Genomic DNA, 19779 nt, shown 5'->3' with positions numbered 1-19779 from the left:
GCCCCTTACTGACGTCAGCCCCAGCTCTGCTCATGGTAGAGGTTTCTCATCTGCCTCTATCCTTGCATCCAATTCATGAAAACCTCACAGTAAGTTTCTTGAAAAGGTCACAGCCCACTGACTGGCAGAGAGAGTCCAAATGTGCTGAAATCTTTTGCTTAATGGTTTCCTTGCCAACCTTGAAAAGGAACATATTAACCAATTGTTTTCTGATAAAGGAGGACTTGTCAGTTTTCTTCTAATAGACCACGGCACCCTTGGCCCCTGAACTCTGCAGAAGCAGCTTCTCAAATGTCGGGGGTGGGGCTCCTGGAGCAGCTCTTGCAATTCCCTCAGGACCAGGAAGGTCTAGAACTCTCTGATCATTTGTCACAGGACCATCCCCCATGCCCTGTGGATCCCTGTCTTTGCTTTCGTCTGCTTTTCTGCTCCACGACTGAGCTGTTTCATCTCAGGATCCCACAGCCCTCAGAGCAAGGACACCGAACACAGGCGAGAGAAAGGAGGACAAACAGGCCTAGCGTTGCTTTGAATTCTTTTCTCTGACGGGCTGACAAGGTGATGTCCTAGCAGTGTTATAGGTCAGATGACAAGATGGCGTTGAGTTAGTTGGAAGGCCAGATGAGCCTGTGGGGAGGGAGAGAAAGAACAAGGGCCAGCAGCAGTGGCTGGGAAGACAGGCCCCCCGCACACACTATCCAATGGTGGGATTTGAAGAGCATACGAAACAGCCTCCATAGAAATCTCCCTAACCACTGGCCTTAATGTCAGGAACTCGATAGCCTTATTTTTGGAACTTCCCAACTGAAAATGCAAATGGCTGGTGCCCTGTAGCAGCCTCTCCCAACTTCTTCCTCAAATATCCTCTAAGAGAAATCAATGAAAAAACACAGGGACCTACCATATATCTGGATGGGAGATAGAAAGAGAAATGAAATAATAGGTTAAAAAGTAAAGGGTAGATCAACGAGAAAAAGGATTACAAGGAAGAGAAAACAAAATGCTATTTCCTTGGAAATGTTCCCAGGGAATAATTTTTTGTTTCCTTTTATATCTTCAGTCGTTTCAACAGTTTTTCATGCCAACAGTGTGATCCATAAAACATTTCGCTTTACTTTTCCTTTTCTTCTTTCAAGAGATGGCGGTTTGATGTTCCAGCAGGTGCCAATGGTGGAAATTGATGGGATGGAGCTGGTGCAGAGCAGACCCATCCTCAACTACATCGCCGCCAAACACAACCTCTGTGGGGGAGACACCAAGGAGAGAGCCCTGTGCGGTGTTTTTCCCGCTCTTTCATCAACAATTAATAGGAACAATTTAGGCCCTTCTTTGAGGGACCAAGACAGGGTCAGGAGGATCATGACCACCAGCAGTGTAGCCTTGGTGGTGTAGACTGAGTTCCAGTACAGCAGAGACCTCAGAGGATGAGGGACAGGAAACCCGCAGTGGACTCAAGCCAGCGGGATGATAGAAGAGGATGCGGCCCACGGAGAGGGCACGGTGACAGAAGTCTGCAAACCCTGATGAACTAAGAAGCCAGGAGGATGGTGGAGTCATGACTCCAGGTGCTCAGGACTTTAGGAGTTGGACACCAGCCCACACCTAGAGACAGAGTACAGTGTCTGAGGGTCTTCCGATAAGGCTGGGGAAGGGAAGGACCCAAAGGAGCTGATTCTTATCTTCCAGAATTTACTAGAATGGTGACTAGGAAACCTATCAGCTAGTTATACGGACTGGCCATTTGACAAGGGTTAGCAGATGTGGAACTCAAGATGCTGGGGTTACACTGAGCATTTTGATATAGGACGGAAGCAGCAGATTTACTCAGTCCAACCCTATCTGGGGCATGTCCTCCCTGTTGTGATGGGACCACATGATTAAAATTAAAACGTGCTATGGACCTGTTGGCACTTATGAGAAAAGTTAAACCTATTGTTACCCTATGACTCAGCAATTCCACTACTAGGCAGATACCCAAGAGAATTGAAAATCCATCCACACTAACATTTGAACAAATGTTCATATCAGTGTTGGTTATAATCTTTAAAAAGTAGAAACAGTACAAACATCCATCAGGTGAGGAACGGATGAACAAAGCGTGGTCTATCCATACAGCGGAACATTATTTTTCTATGAAAGGACATGAAGTCCTGATGCAGGCTACAACACAGAGGAACCTTGACAACATTATGTCACATAGAAGAAACCAGTCCAAACAGCACGTATTGCTTGATTTCATTTGTATGAAACATCCAGGACCTTCACATCCATAGAGACAGAAAGTAGTTGAGTGGTTGCCTGGGGCTGGAGGGAGGGAAGAGCGCGGAATGCCTGTGAAAGCATGCAGCAGCTCATTTGGAAGGGACAGAAATATCTGGGTATTAGAATGTGGTAAGGGTCGGAATTCTGCGACTTTATAAAAAATCACAAAATTGTGCACTTGAAAAGGGTGACATTATGGTAGGTGAATATAAGTCACTAAAGGTTTTATTTTTAAAATCCTGGTATAGGAAGCTCGGCAACATTAAAAAAAAATCACTTGGATTGTGCACTGGTTGAAACTGTATAAAGAATTGCACCATCAGGAGATATTTTAGGTGGAGTCTCAAGAAATGCAAACATGGTCAGTGTTGGGCAGCAGCACACGGAGAGGGCTGTGAACCACGTTCTATGAGAATCATTGGAAGAACTGCTAACACTGGGCATTATGTGGCCTGGGTGGTGTAACAAGATGAGCGGGAGAGGGACATGGTTGAGATAGCTGGGCCAGGGACTCTCTGTGGAGGTGACTTAGGTGGCAGGTCTTGGGCGTGTGAATCACACTGAGTTTGTGCAGAGAACAAACCCAGCAGAGCTGGCAAACCCTAGCTAGGGTCTCAGTGGTTACTTGCAATGATTTCACCAATGTCTCTCATGCCTGTGACTCAGGGCAGGTCACCCATGCTCTCGGTCCTTATGTTTGGTCATGTGGATAACAAAAATTTTAACATATATCTACCTGCAAAGCTTGTTCTAGAATGAAATGTGAAAATCAGGGAGAACTCATAGGTGAATGACTGGTCTATAAAAATGCTCCCAATGGAGGTGAATTCCTTTGCCACCTCCTGATGCTCCATTCTTTTGCTTTTAAAAAAAATTTTATTGAGGTCATAATTGTTTATAGCATTGGGAAATTTCAGGTGTACATTACTCCTTATCAGTCACCATACAGATGTGCCCCTTTAGCCCTTTTGCTTACCCCCCAACCCCTTCCCAACTGGTAACCACTAATTTGTTCTCTCTACCCATGTATTTGTTTACCTTCCACATTTGAGTGAAATCACGTGATGTTTGTCTTTCTCAGACAGGCTTATTTTGCTTAACATCATACCCTCATGTCCATCCATGTTGTTGCAAATGGGATGGTTTTGTCTTTTTTTATGGCTTAGAAGTATTCCACTTTATATGTATTTATACACATACACACCACATCTTCTTTATCCAATCATCAGTGGGTGGGCACTTGGTTTGCTTCCACCTATTAGCTATTATGAATAGTTCTGCAACGAACCTAGGGGTGCATAAGTCTCTTTGATTGTTGATTTCAAGTTCTTTGGATAAATATCCAGTAGTGGGATAGCTGGGTCCTATGGTATTTCTGTTTTTAATTTTTTGATAAATCTCCATACTGTTTTCCATAGTGGCTACATCAGTTTGCATTCCCTCCAGCAGTGTATGACGGTTCGCTTTTCTCCACATCCTCTCCAACATTGGTTGTTTTTTTGTCTTGGTGATTATAGCCATGCTAACAGGTGTAAGGTGATATCTTATAGTACTTTTGATTTTCATTTCCCTAATAATTAATGATGTTGAACATCTTTTCATGTGCCTGTTGGCCATCTGTATATCTTCTTTGCAAAAATGTCTGTTCAAATTCTCTGGCCATTTTTTGATTGCGTCTTTTGCTTTTTTGTTGTTGAGTTGTATGAGTTCTTGATACAGTTGGGAGATTAACTCCTTGTCAGATAGATGATTTGCAAATATTTTCTCCCAGTTAGTGGGTTGTCTCTTCATTTTGTTCCTGCTGTCCTCAGCCTTGCAGAAGCTCTTTAGTCTGATGTAGTCCAATTTGTTTATTTTTTCCTTTGTTTCCCTTGCCTGAGTGGACATGGTTTTCAAAAAGATGCTGCTGAGACTGATGTCAGAGTGTACTGCCTACATTTTCTTTTAGGACTTTTATGGTTTCACGTCTTAGCTTCAAGTCTTTAGTCTATTTTGAGTTAATTTTTCTGTATGGTGTAAGATAATGGTCTACTTTCATACTTTTGCATGTGGCTGTCCAGTTTTCCCAACACCATTTATTGAAAAGACTTTCCTATCTCCATTGGACGTCCTTGGCTCCTTTGTTGAAGACTGGTTATGCATAGATGTGTGGTTTTATTTCTGGGCTTTCAATTCTGTTCCATTGATCTGTGTGTCTGTTTTTGTATCAGTACCATGCTCTTTTGGTTACCATAGCTTTGTAGTATATTTTGAAGTCAGAGATTGTGATGCCTCCAGTTTTGTTCTTTTTTCTCAGGATTGCTGTAGGTATTTGGGGTCCTTTGTTGTTCCATATGAATTTTAGGATTCCTTGTTCTATTTTCATGAAGAATGTCATTGGGATTCTGATTGAGATTGCATTGAATCTGTAGATTTCTTCAGGTTCCATGAACATTTTAACTATCTTTATTCTTCTAATCCATGTGCATGGAATATCTTTCCATTTCTTTATGGCATCCTTGGTTTGTTTCAATAATGTCTTATAGTTTTCATTGTACAGGTCTTTCACCTCCTTGGTTAACTTTATTCCTAGATAGTTTATTCTTTTTGTTGTAATTATCACTGGGATTGTATTCTTGAGACACCAAGAACAATTCCATGCCCACTTCGATGACTTAGTGTTTGAGTCTGGGCTTGCGAATTCCCCAAAATCCCCCCCAAACTTCCACCTGCCTGACATCTGTGTTCATTCACCCATGTCTTCAAAATATATTTCTGGTTATCACTCAAATGCAATATGCGGACCTTGCTTGGATCCTGATGCAATATAACAAAAGAAGGAAATACGTCTACATGTAAACCAGAAGAACGGTGTCAGAGAAGGATCAGCAGAATGTGTGTGTTTCCAGGTAAGCAAGAGGATGCTGGAGAGACGTGATCATTTCATCAAGTGTAGACAGGGAGAACTGCCCGAGTGCTGAGAACAGCTGGAGGGACAAGCAGTGGGTCCCCCATTCCAATGGCTGGAACCCGTGCACAGGGGACCTGGGCACAGGACAGAGTCCAGAGTGCCCGGATCTGGAGGTAGTGGCTGCAGGGTGGGCCTGAGGAGAGAGGCACGTGGGGTACAGGGTCCAGGGGCAGAACGAGGGATCTGCTGCATTCGGGGCTACACAGGGTTGTGGTTAATGACGTGCCAGAGACCCGAATCTTCGCCAAAAACATCCTACAATACGGGTTAAGTAATCAGTGAGGATCACTAATATTCTGCACGAGCTAAATACAAAGAGCCTTTAAATGATATTTGAGAAAAAGTCTGGAGAGACATAGATATACTATATCTTATTCCTATTGGATCTCTATGGGTCAAGAGATAGATAGAAAGACCGATAGACATAGACACACAGACAGAGAGACATATAGATAGATAAACACATACATACATACATACGTACATACATACATACATACATAGACAGACAGAGAGAGAGAGATAAATAGATAGACAGACAGATTAATACACAGACAAAGAATGCAAACACGTGTCCTATCTGGTGTTTTCAAACTCACTCATCTCCCAGGAACTGGGAGCAGGAGGGAAGTTGCATTTGCTGATGCCTATGATGAATTTTTCTGCACATTATCTCATTTAAATTTCTCTACAGCCCTCAAAAGTTGAGATCACTCTAATTAAAGAAGAGATAATTACAGTGCAGAGATGAAACAACCTGCCGGGGTCACTGTTCCTCTTGAGGCAAGGATCTGGGCTTTGGCTCCAGTCTCCCTTCTCTCTGCTAAGAAATGCTGTAATCAGAACCCCCCCTGCCCCCCGCCCCCCCCCCCCCCACCCGCCAGCATCGCTGCTTTGGTTTACTCCTGGAATTATCATGCACATATGCATTTGAAGAACGTAAGCCCTCTCCCCTATTAAGGTTAAATGTAGTTATGCTGGTCCTCAGCGTAGTCACAGTAGAATTTTAGGAAGCAAAGTAAAGGAAGGCACACATTTATCCATGTTTCTTCTTATCAGGCCCCTAAAATCAGCTGACAGAGAGGAACTCACGAATTCTGTTTCCCTCTCTTCCTCCCCTCAACCATTAGTTGGTGGTGGATTCCGACTGGGAAACACCAAACAGAAGTCTCAGAGAGAAGCCTAGAGAGAGCGTCAGTCTCACCTGGGGCATGAAACGTGAAATCACATGGCCTGAAATCCGAGGACAAATGTTTGAGCCCAGGGAAGCTGCTGTGTGTCCGTGAACTCCAGTTTTCTCATCTTTAAAGTAGGACATTGGAAGCTAAGGCCTGGGTTGTTGTCGAGGGTAGACACACTTGCTGGACAGTGAGTGAGAATCAGGAACATATGTGTGTGAATTGGGCACATCGTGGAATCTCTCTAGTTCTCATTTGCTGTTGACCAGGCAAAGTTTTATGATATGATGACCTTTGCCCCAGTCTTGACGGGGGTCGGCCGGGGGGTGCCTCTGGAAACCTCCTAATGGGAGGTGGGGAAAGTTGACTTAAGGAAGAGAATTATGAGAAAATATTATCTAAGGTAAGAGTTCCCTTCCCTTTGTAACTTGATCCTCAGTCACAGGGAAGGGAACTGAGTGTGAGTCACTTGGCTCAGTGAACCTTAGGCCACAGCAAACACACCTCCCACCATAGTGCCAGCTTTAGTCTCCTGTTCATTCTGCTCCTCATAGCACCTCCATTTCCCATGATAGGAAACCACTAACTCTAATATCTCCAATTGCAAGACAGATGAGTTGATTAAGTATGTTTCCAAAGGAGTTTTTACTTCCTAAAGGTTAGACTATTGAGACCTCATTAAAGGTGTGGATATTGAAAACATTTTGATACCAAATTCAAGTCACACACACTTACTCAGAGATAACTTCACTGGGTAAAGAGAAGCATATTTTTGTCCCAAACTCCACAACAATACAATTTTGCAAGAAAACTCTTAATGTTTTCTAAACAGAGCCTGGGATTTTGAGAGAAAATGCAACTGTGCCTCCCTAAGTCCTGGCTTTGAGACTCCCGCTTGTAACAAGTCCTCTGTGCTTCCGCTCACACCCACGAGAGAACCAGCCATGTCCCCTGTTGGAGCCACTGAGTGTCAGTCTCGGGTCCCCTGTTGTGTCGACTACCCACGCAGCCTGGGATGGAACAAGGGCTTTCAGAGTTTGCTGACTGGACACAACTAGTGTCTCTCTTACCATCACAGTGACCAAACGAGCGTGCACACATCCACGCGTGCAACACACTTATGACTGAAGCTAACACTCCTGAAATGATGCTCCCCTTGTCTCCATATGGTGCACTTGGACAGTGTCTATTGTCTTCTATCTCATTTTAAATATTAGTTGATTTCACAGTCCTCTAAAGGATTTTCATGCATATTTTGAAAACCACTACTACAGAAAACGAGTCCTAGACTTTGATTTCAGATAGAAGTGGGTTTGAATCCCAAGACCACCACCTACATTGGGCAAGTGACTCTAGAATCCTCCGTCTCCCGAGCTGTAAAATGAGAGTAATAGCAGAGTCCACCTCAGCTGATTTCTGTAGGATTAAATGAAGATCTAATTGTGAACATCCATTGTATGTCACACAGTGACCAAATGGTAGTTCCACTCCATGTACCATAAAGTTAACGTAGTAACATCCCTTTTTTGAGATTATAAGTAGAGGTAGAATGTAGAATTCCATAGGAAGGAAGGAACCAGCATCCTGTGTCTGTGCAAAGGATTAGGATCTCTGGAGCTACAGCTAAGCGAGTCTGAGCCCTAATTCTAGCTCTGGAATGAATGTGGCCTTAACTCTGCTCTCTCTGCCTCCTCGCTGTCAGGGAAGTCCTCTGGTTCAAGGCCCTCACAGGTTCCCAGGGCCTGCCTCTGTGTGGGTTCCAGCCCTGCCCTCCCTTTAGTCCTGGGCTGGATTTCCATGTCCATCACCTGCTGGAGTGTGACTGTGGATGTGTCATTTATCCTCTAAGCCATGGTCTCATTGCCTAAAAATGGGGATAATGACAACTATTTCATGGGGTTGTTAGGAGATTAAAGATATAATGTTTCCATGATCTGGACCCATGGTGTAGTAGTTAAGTTTGATGCACTCTGCTTCAGGGGTCCCAGTTCGCAGGTTGGATTCTGGGTGCAGACCTGCAACACTCCTCAGCCATGCTGTGGTGGGCACCCACATACAAAATAGAGGAAGATTGGCACAGATATAAGCTCAGGGTAAATCTTCTCTGGCAAAAGAAAAAAAAAAAGATATATCCAAAGGGGTTAGCGTTTGGTCAGGATTGTTAAGAGGAGATGTTCAATAAATATTAGTTCTCTAATCCTTCTCCCTCCCCCTAAAACACGCTCACATATTTACTACAGACTCACCTATTAGGCTGCTAAGCCCACCAGATTTTACCCAGTGGACACTGGAGAATGGTTTGATGCAGTTTCTTGGGCTCAGCTCCTGAGGGTGAGAAGTTGGGCCAAGGAAGGCATTCCAGGGACTCTCCAAGTCCGCCAGGAAGGAGGCAGACCCTTCCTCAGCATTGTTGGTGCTGCTAACCACGGATCTTAAAGTGCAGTTTTGTTTCTGTTGTTTCATTTATTCATTCCTTCATTGATTCAGGTGGAGAGAGCCCAGGAGACTGCATCACGGCAGCGAAGCCCATGCTTCACTATTTCAGTGGACGAGGCCGGATGGAGCCAATCCGGTGGCTCCTGGCTGCCGCTGGAGTTGAGGTCGGTTCTGAGTTTGGTCGTCTTCAGTTGGATCCAGAAGTGACTATCGAAGTCCTTGCTCCCATGAGCTAGGAGACTATTCTCTCTAAACCATCTGTCAAGAGTTATGCATTGAGAAAAAATACAACGATTAAGAGATGAACAGATTTGACCTAACATAAAATTACAATTTCTTCTCATCAAAGAGCATAAACAATTAAAGTAAAGTTAAGAAGTTAACCAAAATGTGTGGAATTTATTTGGATTTGGATTTAAACAAAGTGTAAAATATTATTTATGACATTTATTCAATAATTAGAAACATGAACATGATCAAATACCAGATAATATTAAAGAATTATCTTTGATGCTTTAGGTGTGATAATGTACTGTGCTTATTGTTTAAGTAGTTCTTATGTTTAAAAGGTGCACATTGAAGTGTTTAAAAATGAAATATATGACATTTCTGATTTTTCAAATTACTACGAGAGAGAGAGTCATGGGCATACATATGACAGGAGTCTGGCTTGACTTGGTTATTATGGTACTGGATGAAGGGTACACGGAGCAGCAATATAGTTTCCTGTTTATTTTCATGCATGCTAGAAATTTCCTTAATAAAATCAGAAAAATTAAATAGAACAAAAGCTAAGATAGAGCCAGAAACATAGGAAGAGTGAATGGTCAGTAACCGCCTGTGAAACATGTAACTGACTCACTCAGCAGTGCCAGGTGCAGATACTCAGATGAACAAGACAGATGCAGGCTCTGTCCTCATGAAGCTTATGTTCTACTGAGGTTGTACACAAGTAAGGAGGTAATTAAAAGGAAGGAAGAGCATCTAGGAGGACACCCAAGCATTTACAGGGCCAAAATGCCATAGTCCCAGTGGAAAGCTGGTAGGTTTTCCTGGGACTCTGTTGAGCGCTACCCTCTGGAGGTGTCACAGAGAAAAACATTTCTCAGCCCAGATCAGACGGACCAGCAACTCTGGGAGGGTTTTCCAGGCAGGAGTCATGGACGAGCTCGGGAGGTCTTGTCCCCATGGGAGCAGAAGAGGTGGGTTCCAGGTGAAGTGGCATCCTGTGACAGGAACCTCTACTGTGCTGTCTCCAGGGTCAGCTGTGGGGTTCAGGGATGTGTTCAGAGCCCCTGGGCAGGGTGAGTTCAGCACAGGAGGGGGAAGTAGGGGAGATGCTGAGCGCATGCCAGGCTTCCTCTTCTCCATCAGCTTCACTGAAGAGAGGGGTGCAGCAGGACTTACCAGAGGCTCTTTGTCAGGCCTTCTGGGTTTTCTGTGCCCAAAGGCTGGTCCTCACCATCCCATCCATCTCCATTAGCCTCACAAACACCATCTCACCAGCCAACCCATCCCACCTCGGCCGCCCTCCCTTGATGACCAGCCACCATCCCTTATGTTTGTCTAGAACTGGGTGCTTTAGGAGTTGCTGCACCCCCACCTCACTATCTCTAGAGTCTGACCCTGTGGAGCCATGTGGATCTACAATAAACGCTTCCACTGGACAAGTTAGAATTCCCCAGATTCCCAAGCTTTTCACCATCAAGAACCCTTTAAACCGTAGCAGCCACTGCAAACAGCACTACTAGTTATACTTGGTGTGTGTGGCCTGGGTCCTGTAATCTGTATTTTAACACAACATACTCCGTTTAAGAAAATGTCCTCCCTGTGTTTGATAGAGGAGGAAACTGAGGCCTGGAGATGCTAAGTGCCTGTGCCCCGATCACACAGCTACCGTGAGGCAGACGCATGACTGGAACCAAATCGCATCAATGCTGAGATCTGTTTTCTTGACATTGGTCTCTTTAGACTTTTGGTTTGATCGATTCTGCCCATTAAGTAAACTGCATGATCATATACTGACTGATTTTCATATTTGTGTTGAAACCCCAGAAGCACTCAGAGCTTCTGGTCAGATGACGGCCTTGCTGCCGACTGCCCTCCAACCAGAGAGACTTGTCTCAGGAGAAGGAGAATCTACACCAAGGTCAAAGTCCTGAATGTAGGTCAAGGACGGAGCAGAGGTTCAGCAATGTTAGGTAGCTTTAAATTAAAAAAAAAAAAAAAAAGCAGGGGGAATGGTCAGATGAAATAGCAACCAATTTTAAAAATCCTGACAACTTGTGTTTATGGAGCACCTCATGTATACATGGTACTGTTTAAATGCCTTAGCATACCTTACTGATTTAATCTTCACACCAACCTATAACCTAGGTGCCGTAACTATGCTCATTATACAGATGAGGATACTGAGACATGAGCAGATTTGGTGATGTGTCCAACATCAAGAGGTAGCACGTGTAAGAAATGATGTTCAAATCCAGGCAGTCATATCAGAAACCAAAGTTTCTCGATTAAAAATCAATATTTTTAAACTAGTTTGGCAACTCATTTTCCTTTCTTAAATTGGGATTCTAATCAAGGGTGTCCCACTTTTCCAGGAGAGGACATTCTGAATCTTAGAGTTAAAGCTGTGCAGCAACCAGGACTCATTTTATACGAAGTGGGCCCTCATGGGATAGAGTGATGTCAATGATAGCAGAAGTCAGCATCTGAGATGGTCGTGGCCCCCTGGTGTACCCTGTGCTGGGGGACACACAATGTCCTGTCCTGACCTCACCTAGAGAGACAGGCTTTCCTGAGATACTAAACCCCAAAACTAGAGGAACTTCCCAGTCCCCTCCCTCCGTGACATCCCCCTCCCCAATGACCAGGATCATCCACAGAGGTGGAAACAGGGTGGAGGTGAATTGAAACCTCAAGAATGAGCTGTTACCTGCTGTCCCCCACGCTCTTTCCTGGAAGGCTCTACCTAAATTTCCGGTTGCCCTGATCCTACTCCCCTGTGTACTCTGACAAGCTCAGAAATCTCCCTTCTCCTTATTATGTGCTGGACAGGGGTCATTCAAGTTTAAAACTTTTATAATGCTGTGGAATGAAAGAACATCAACTCACTTACTGTTTCTGCTTTCCAGTTTGAAGAGACATTTATAGACACACCAGAGGACTTTGAAAAGCTAAGAAATGTAAGACCAAGCATCTAAGTTCCTCTGATGACAGGATCTAGTCGAAGTCATGTGTTGAGGATGTAACCCCAGGCAATGCCTATGTGTGTGTACCCTGGGAGTTGGGGGCCAAGGAGAGGGAAAGAAGTGGTTCAGATGTATGGGATGGGGCTCCGTGGGCAGCTTTGGTAACTCCCTCAGGACCAGGAAGGGCTGAAACTCTCTGAGTATTTGCTACAGGACCATCCCCGGTGTCCCGTGGATCCCTCTCTTTGCTTTCTCCTGCTTTTCTGCACCACGACTGAGCTGTATCAGCTCAGGATCCCACAGCCTCCCAGAAAGGACATCAAACACATGCAATAGAGTGAAAGAGGAGAAACAGGCCCAGCAGTTGCCTAGAATTCTCTCCCTGATGGGTTGGCCAAAGTGAAGTCCTAGCTCTATTATAGCACAGATCACAAGATGGTGTTGTGAGAGTTGGAACGCCAGGTAAGTGAGTGAGGAGGGAGAGAAAGAGGGAGGCCAGCTGGACTGGGTGGAGAAAACAGGGCCCCCCACCACACACTATCCAATGGTGGAATTTGAAGCGCATACAAATCACCCTCCGTAGAAATCTCCCTTGCTATGGCCTAATGCCAGCAGCGCCATAGACTTGTTCTCGGAACTTCCCAACTGAAAAGGCAAATGGCTGGTGGTCCTGTTGCAGCTTCTCCCAACTTCTTCCTCAAATATCCATGATGAGAAATCGAGCACAGGAAATACAGGGACCTACTGAGTATCTGGATGGGGAATAAAAACGTAAATGTAATAACAGGTTAAAAAGTGAAGGGAGGCTTGATAAGCAAAAGAAGGACTGTGGGAAGCTCACAACAACTGCTCTTCTATTAAAGCGTTATCCAGTAATTTTAGTTTCATTTTATATCTCTAGTCATTTCAACAAACAGTTTTTCATCCTCAAAGAATAAGATCCATAAAACATTTCACTCTACTTTTCCTTTTCTTCCTTCAAAAGATGGGAGTTTGATGTTCCAGCAGGTGCCAATGGTGGAAATTGATGGGATGGAGCTGGTGCAGAGCAGAGCCATCCTCAACTACATCGCCGCCAAACACAACCTCTCTGGGAGAGACACCAAGGAGAGAGCCCTGTGCGGTATTTTCCCTGCTCTTTCACCTACAATTAATAGGAACACGTTAGGTCCTTCCCTGAGGAGGCAGGACCATGTTAGGGGGATCATGACCACCAGCAGTGTGGTCTCGGTGGTGTAGACTGAGTTCCAGTCCAGCAGAGACCTCGGAGGATGAGGGACAGGAAACCTGCAGTGGACTCAAGCCAGCGGGATTATAGAAGAGGATGCGGCCCACAGAGAGGGCACCATGACAGAGGTCTGCAAACCCTGTTGAACTAAGAAGCAAGGAGGATGGTGGAGTCATGACTCCATGTGTTCAGACCTTTAAGACCTGGACACCAGCCCACAGTCAGAGATGAGGGACAAAGTGTCTGAGGGTCTAGAGGATAAGGCTGGGGAACGAAGGACCTAAAGTAGCTGATTCTCAAATTCCAGAATTTACTAGAATGATGACCAGGAACCTAAGTTATAACCCAGTTATATGCATGGGCCATTTGACAAGGATTAGAAATGTTGAGCCCAAGATGCTAGGGTTACATTGAGCATTTTGATACAGGGATGAAGCAGCAGATTTATTCAATACAACCTTATCTGGACAGTCTCTTCCCTGTTGTGATGGGACCACATGATAAAAATTAAAACCGTGTAAGGAACTGTGGTAGTTACTCAAAAGTTAAACATAGAGTTACCATATAACTCAGGTATTCCACCACTAGGTGTGTACTCCAGAGAATCGAAAATCCATACACACTAACACTTGTAGAAAATGTTCATCACGGTGTAGTTCATAATCTTCAAAAGTGGAAACAGACCGTTGTCCATTAAGTGATGAACAGATGAACAAAGAGTGGTCTATCCACACAATGGAGTATTCTTTTTCCATGAAAAGAAATGAAGTCCTGAGGCAGGCTACAACACGGATGAACCTTGACAACATTATGACACATAAAAGAATCCAGACACAAAGAGCACATATTCCATGATTTCCTTTGCATGAAACATCCAGGACATTCATATCCACAGAAACAGAAAATGGTTTAGTAATTGCCTAGGGCTGGAGGCAGGGAAGAGTGTTGAATGCCTGTGAAAGCACAGCAGCTCCTCAGGAGAGGTGGAAATAGTCTGAAGTTAGAGTGTGCTGGTGGTACACAATTCTTAGACTGTACTAAAATTCACAAAATTGTACAGTTGAAAAGGATGACATTATGGTAGGTGAATTATATGTCAATAAAGCTTTGATTTTTAAAAACCACTCGCAGGAAGCTTCATTTGGAACACACAAAGCAAATCACCTGGCTTATGCTCTGGTGGGAACTGAATGAAGAACTGCACCATTTCAGGGGATACTTTAGGTTTGTTCTTGAGAAATGCAAACATGGTCAGCACTAGGCAGCAGTACCTGGAGAGGGCTGTGAACCATGTTCTATGGAAATCATTGGAAGAGCTGCCAACATCGGGCACTATGTGGGCCTGGGTGGTGTAACAGGATGAGAGGCAGAGGGACATGGCTGACACAGCAATGCCAGGGACTCCCTGTGGAGGTGACTTAGGTGGCAGGTCTTTGGCTGTGTGAATCACACTGAGTTTGTGCACAGAAAAAAATGAGCAGAGCTGGCAAACCCTAGCTGGGGTCTCAGTGGTCACTTGCAGTGATTCCACCAATGTCTCTCATGCTTGTGACTCAGGGCAGGTCACCAATGCTCCTTGTCCTCACGTTTAGTCATGCAGATAACAAAAATTTTAACATATATCTGCCTCGAAAGGTTGTTCTAAAATTAAATGTGAAAATTCAGAAAAAATCATGGGTGGATGACTGGCCTATGTATATGCAAGTGGATTCCTCTGCCACCTCCTGGTGCCCCATTCCTTTATATTTTTAAACTATAAAACCAAAGGCAGAATAGAGTTGACACTTTGGCCATTTTTGTCTTTCAGGATTGATATGTACATAGAAGGTGTGGCAAATTTGAATGAAATGATCCTGCTTTTACCCATAAGCCCACCTGCTGAAAAAGATGCTAAGATTACCCTGATCAAAGACAGAACAACAAATCGTTATTTGCCTGCGTTTGAAAAAGTGAGTTGCCTGTTCAGCATCCTGGGGGCACTGAGATTAGAGGAGAAAGAAGAGAACCGGGCATTCCTGGGACAAGGACCCTCACTCCCAGTCAACCTTCCTGAATCCTAGTTAATGGAGCATCCTGACTCTCAAGGCATTTTATAACAATCCACTGTGAAGAAGAATCGTAGCAGTTCTAGCCAAGTTATAATTGCCAGCAAAACTTCAATTTACTCGGATCCAATCTAGAATTCTCTCTTCAGTGGAATTTCGAGGTCTTAGAGCTTGGGCTGTGGAAGGCTCTGAAAGCCACACTAGAGATTGGCACAGATCTTGCAGAACACCGTAGAGGGGCTTAGCTCCAAGAGGAACACGATGAAAGCAATACATCAGAACAAATTCTGTGGCCAGCTCCCATGGTCTAGCATTTAAGTTCAGGGCACTCCACAGGGGCCTGGGTTGGGTTCTCAGGTGTGGACCTACACCACTCTGTTAGCGCCATGCTGTGCTGGTGGCCCACATACTAAAAAATAGAGGAAGATTGGCATGGATGTTAACTCAGGGAGAATATACCTCAGCAAAAAGAGAAAATATTCTGGTATCAAGTGTAGGGAGACATGAGACCAGCTGCCCATCAGGAGAATGTGGTAGAATTTCAGGGAATGGACGAGATGTGTCGAAACAGAGATGGGGGTCATAGATAAAGAAGAAGAGAGAGATGAAAGGATGTTAAGGGGAAAGAATCTACAAATTTGGGAGCATGGTTATTATATTTTTGAGGAAAGTCATGCAAGCTAAGGAAATAAAGTTCCATCATTAGACATAGTACCTGTGCTAGTGGATATTTCTCTTTGAAGGTCAAGGAGGACATTTCAAGACCACAACGACCTGAAATCATGCTAAATAGAAATCAGGAACCAAAACTTGATTGTAAGAGATACAGGAGCCTTACATGTAAATAAAAGGATTGATCTCGACATCCCCATCATTATAGAGCATGAAATCATTCTTTCATTCATTCAACAAGTGTGCACTCAGTGCTAGTGTGTCAGCTCCTGTTCACGGAGGGAACAGTGTAGCACTAACCACGAAGTCCACTCTCCTGGCCCTTGTGGTGCTGAGAGTTCAGCACGTTCACAGGGTGGCAAGCTCCTCAGTCACTGCAGTTTGAGGACATCTGTCCTCTGAGATCAAAGAGCCCTGTGGTGACATAACTGAAAGATGCTCATTACAATATGGCATTTGATGCTTCATTATATTATTTGTTTTTATCCATGCTTCTATGAGCCTACATATTCTGGAAGGGTCTTTGCCAAATTCTTATGATCTTTAGTTGGTGGTGCCATGTGTGTTTTTTCCATTTTTTGTCTGTGATTTCCATATCTCTGCATATTTTTGATAAATATCACATATATACTGCAATATGTTATTATGAATAATTCAAAGATACATAACAGTTGAAATACAGGTACAACGAACCCATATTATCCATCACCTATATTCAAAAAATTAACCTTTTTTTACGATGTTTGCTTAATCATATCTGTCCCCATCATCCTCTCCTCCAATCAAGTGCATTATTTTTTGCTGCATTTTAAAGCAGGTGCAGACATCAGTGCAGTCACGGCTAGATAGTTCAGCAGGCACATTAGAACATATTCCACCAATGTTGTTGACAGACACTGATTGGGTAGGAGTCAGAGCCAGTGTTGTAAGGGGACGGTGAGTTCAAGGTGACCCGGGGTTATTTCAGGTCCCAGAGAGACAGACCAGGAAATGAGGGGAGCAGACGGGAGGAGAAAGGCAGACTGAAATAGTCTGCTGAGGACTCAGGAAGGCTGACGTGAAGGTGGAAACTTTGCCAAGGGAGAGAGGAGAAAGAAAAAAGCAGAGACAGAGAGAGACAGAGATGAAGAGCCATGTCCTGAAGTTTGAGGTCTGCACACTGTAGGGTGTGAGACTGAAAGAAACAGGGCACAGTGGTGCTAAGCCCTTGACCCAGTGGAAGATGCTAGTGGTGAGCCCCAGTGATGTGGGAAGGGGAAAAGGAAATGGTAACCTGGGCTTCAACTGAGGAGTGAGGGAAGAAGAGCAGAGCCCCACGCCTCCCTCTGTGTCTGTGATTCAGGGCCGGTGGAGAAGGTCTGGAGCTCCACATCCGCCCAGTGGGCAGCAGAGGAGGGAGAGCGGGCTGGACAGAGCTGGGAGGAGCAGGGGGCCCAGCCTGCCTGTGCCTGTGTTCATGATGCGATTCCTCCAATTTGCCAGGTGTTGAAGAGCCACGGACAAGACTACCTGGTTGGCAACAGGCTGAGCAGGGCTGACATTCAGCTGGTGGAACTTATCTATTACATCGAAGAGATTGACCCCAGCCTTCTGACCAACTTCCCTCTGCTGAAGGTGATCTCTTTCACAGCCCTCAGGACGGAAGGCCCACACCTCCCCTCTTGGAATCTAATATTTAGCCTCTTGGGTCCCCATTATTGTCCAGGCCTCTGCTGCCCTCCAGTCTCCAAAATTATGTTCTAGGCCCTGGTCTGAGGCATGAGAAGAATCTCCTTATGCTGAAGCAATCTGTGTGGACGCTGCCCCAAGAGGATGATTTGTCTTTTACAATGAGAGGGACCCAGCATCAGCACCTCTCTCCCAGGCCTCCGTTCCATTCCGGATTCTGTCCTCTTTCCTCTGTGATTCCCTTGACCCAGGAGTGTCCTTCTCCTTCCACACCCGAGTCTGTGAGCAGCTCTCCTCCCCTCGGCTCCTGCTCCTCCTTCCACACATTGTGTTTCTCTCTGCACAGTCTCCCCTGTCTCCCCGTGTCTCTCCCTCAGTGGGCAAATTGGTTTTGACGGGCCTCATGGTTTACCTTTTATATTTCCTGTCTTCAGGTCCTGCCCCCTTTCCTATATCTTTGCTTTTCCTCACTGGAGACTTTATCTGTGCTGATGTTGCACAGACACATTACTCTTCCTTGTGTTGCAAAGAGCCATGAATCCACAGGATGGGTGTGTAGGGAAGAAGACAGGGAAGAAAATGCACTTGAGCTGGATTTTCTTCTCTTATCCTCATGGCTCATGGGGTGTCTGTTCCCAGCCTCATGCTGGTGCCGATGGAGGAGACTCAGGTGGTCCTCGTCTAGGAGGGTCTCAGATTCCCTGGCTTGTGCTAATGACGGGCTTGGTCTTTGGCTCCACTCTGAGGCTGTGCTCTTGTGCCTTGCAGGCCCTGAAAGCCAGAATCAGCAACCTGCCCACCGTGAAGAAGTTTCTGCAGCCTGGAAGCCCGAGGAAGCCTCCAGTGGATGAGAAAATTTTAGAAAAAGCAAGAAAGATTCTCAAGTTTTGATAAAGCAGGCCTGGCCCCCAGCACAGGCAGGACGGATCTTCTGAAGTTTTCCAGCAGTGACGTGCTTGACCCACATGTAGACCCTAACTATTGTCAGACTAATAAACTAATCCATCGTTCAAATGCTAATTGAACAAAAACCCACTATGCAGTTTTACTTGCAAAGCAATCCATTTGTTTTGATCAAATATGAAATTATTATTTCCTCCTAGGATGTCTCCTGGACTTAAAGATAAATATAAGGAGAAAAAGTTTCATGGACTCTTGGATCTAATCAAAAAATTGTCATATAACAGCCATGATATACCTGGTCAAAAACAGTGAAGCTGAAATTTTCATCTGCATTCTCAGTTCCACCAAAATCGTCTTTTCCTTTAGTACTTGCTGTCTTTCTGACCCACAAGCTAAAAACTTTTTTCTCTCTTTTTATTTTTGGAAAACTACTTTTCTGCAGGTAATCAACCTTTTTTCCTGTTCACTTATGGAACTAATATTTCTTTACATGTAATATGTGATATACAGTGTCCCAGGAGCCGTAGAAATGATGACAAGCCAAACAGATAGAGTCTCTGTCCTCATGGAGTTCGCTCTAGTGAGAGAAAGAAAAAAAAACATCATTCCAATCTAAAATTACGTGTACCTTGTCCATCAATTTCCTAGGGTTGCTGTAACAAATGACCACAAATTTAGTGGCTTAAAACACTGGAAATTGATTTTCTTGCCGTTCTGGGGGCTCTTGGTGCGAACTCAAGGTTGAGCAAGGCCACGCTATCTCTGAAGCCTCAGGGAAGGATCCATCCCTGCCTCTTCCTGGGTCTTCATCCTTGCTGGCAAGCCTTGGCATTTCTTGGCTTGTAGATGCATAAGTGCAATTTCTGCCTCCATTGTCACATGGTGTGCCTCCTGTGCGTGTGTCTCTACCCAAAGTTCCATCTTCCTATAAAGATACCGGTAATTGGGTTTGGGCCCACCCTGGTACAGTATGACCTCATCTTACCTTGACGACATCTGGAAAGACCCTATTTGCAAATAAAGTCACAGTCATTGGTACCCAGGTTCAGTACTTCAGCATTTCTTCTTCTTAGGAGAGGCAAGTTAACCTACAGCACCATGTGAGGGGATGAGATAGTGCTAGGTACAACCCTAACCAGGATGCCTTTGCTGGAATCTGTGGGTCAGTCACGGTTTCTCAAGGAGGGGAGTCAGGGCTGCCGTGAGCCCTGACGGAGAGACAAGTTGCAGGTACGGAAGTGGG

The 19779-nt window shown here is 44.7% G+C and overlaps 1 protein-coding gene across 2 annotated transcripts; it reads left to right on the top strand.

The window, feature by feature from the left end:
* Positions 1-1176: 1176 nt before the first annotated feature.
* On the top strand, positions 1177-18628 carry LOC123287744 (glutathione S-transferase A1-like). Of its 2 annotated transcripts, none has more exons than XM_070516824.1 (4): positions 1177-1271; positions 15056-15197; positions 17448-17579; positions 18402-18628. In XM_070516824.1, the coding sequence occupies exons 1-4, from the start codon at positions 1186-1188 to the stop codon at positions 18522-18524; spliced, it is 483 nt and encodes a 160-aa protein (XP_070372925.1). In that variant the 5' UTR covers positions 1177-1185; the 3' UTR covers positions 18525-18628. The 2 variants fall into 2 exon arrangements, with proteins under 2 accessions (XP_070372925.1, XP_044631017.2); XM_044775082.2 differs by lacking the exon at positions 1177-1271 and adding an exon at positions 13007-13138.
* Positions 18629-19779: the final 1151 nt, after the last annotated feature.

Source organism: Equus asinus, chromosome 8 (assembly GCF_041296235.1).
Source record: "Equus asinus isolate D_3611 breed Donkey chromosome 8, EquAss-T2T_v2, whole genome shotgun sequence".
Classification (NCBI taxonomy): Eukaryota; Metazoa; Chordata; class Mammalia; order Perissodactyla; family Equidae; genus Equus; species Equus asinus.
The sequence above is the reverse complement of the archived record's forward strand: the minus strand, read 5'-3'. Positions and strand labels throughout refer to the sequence as shown.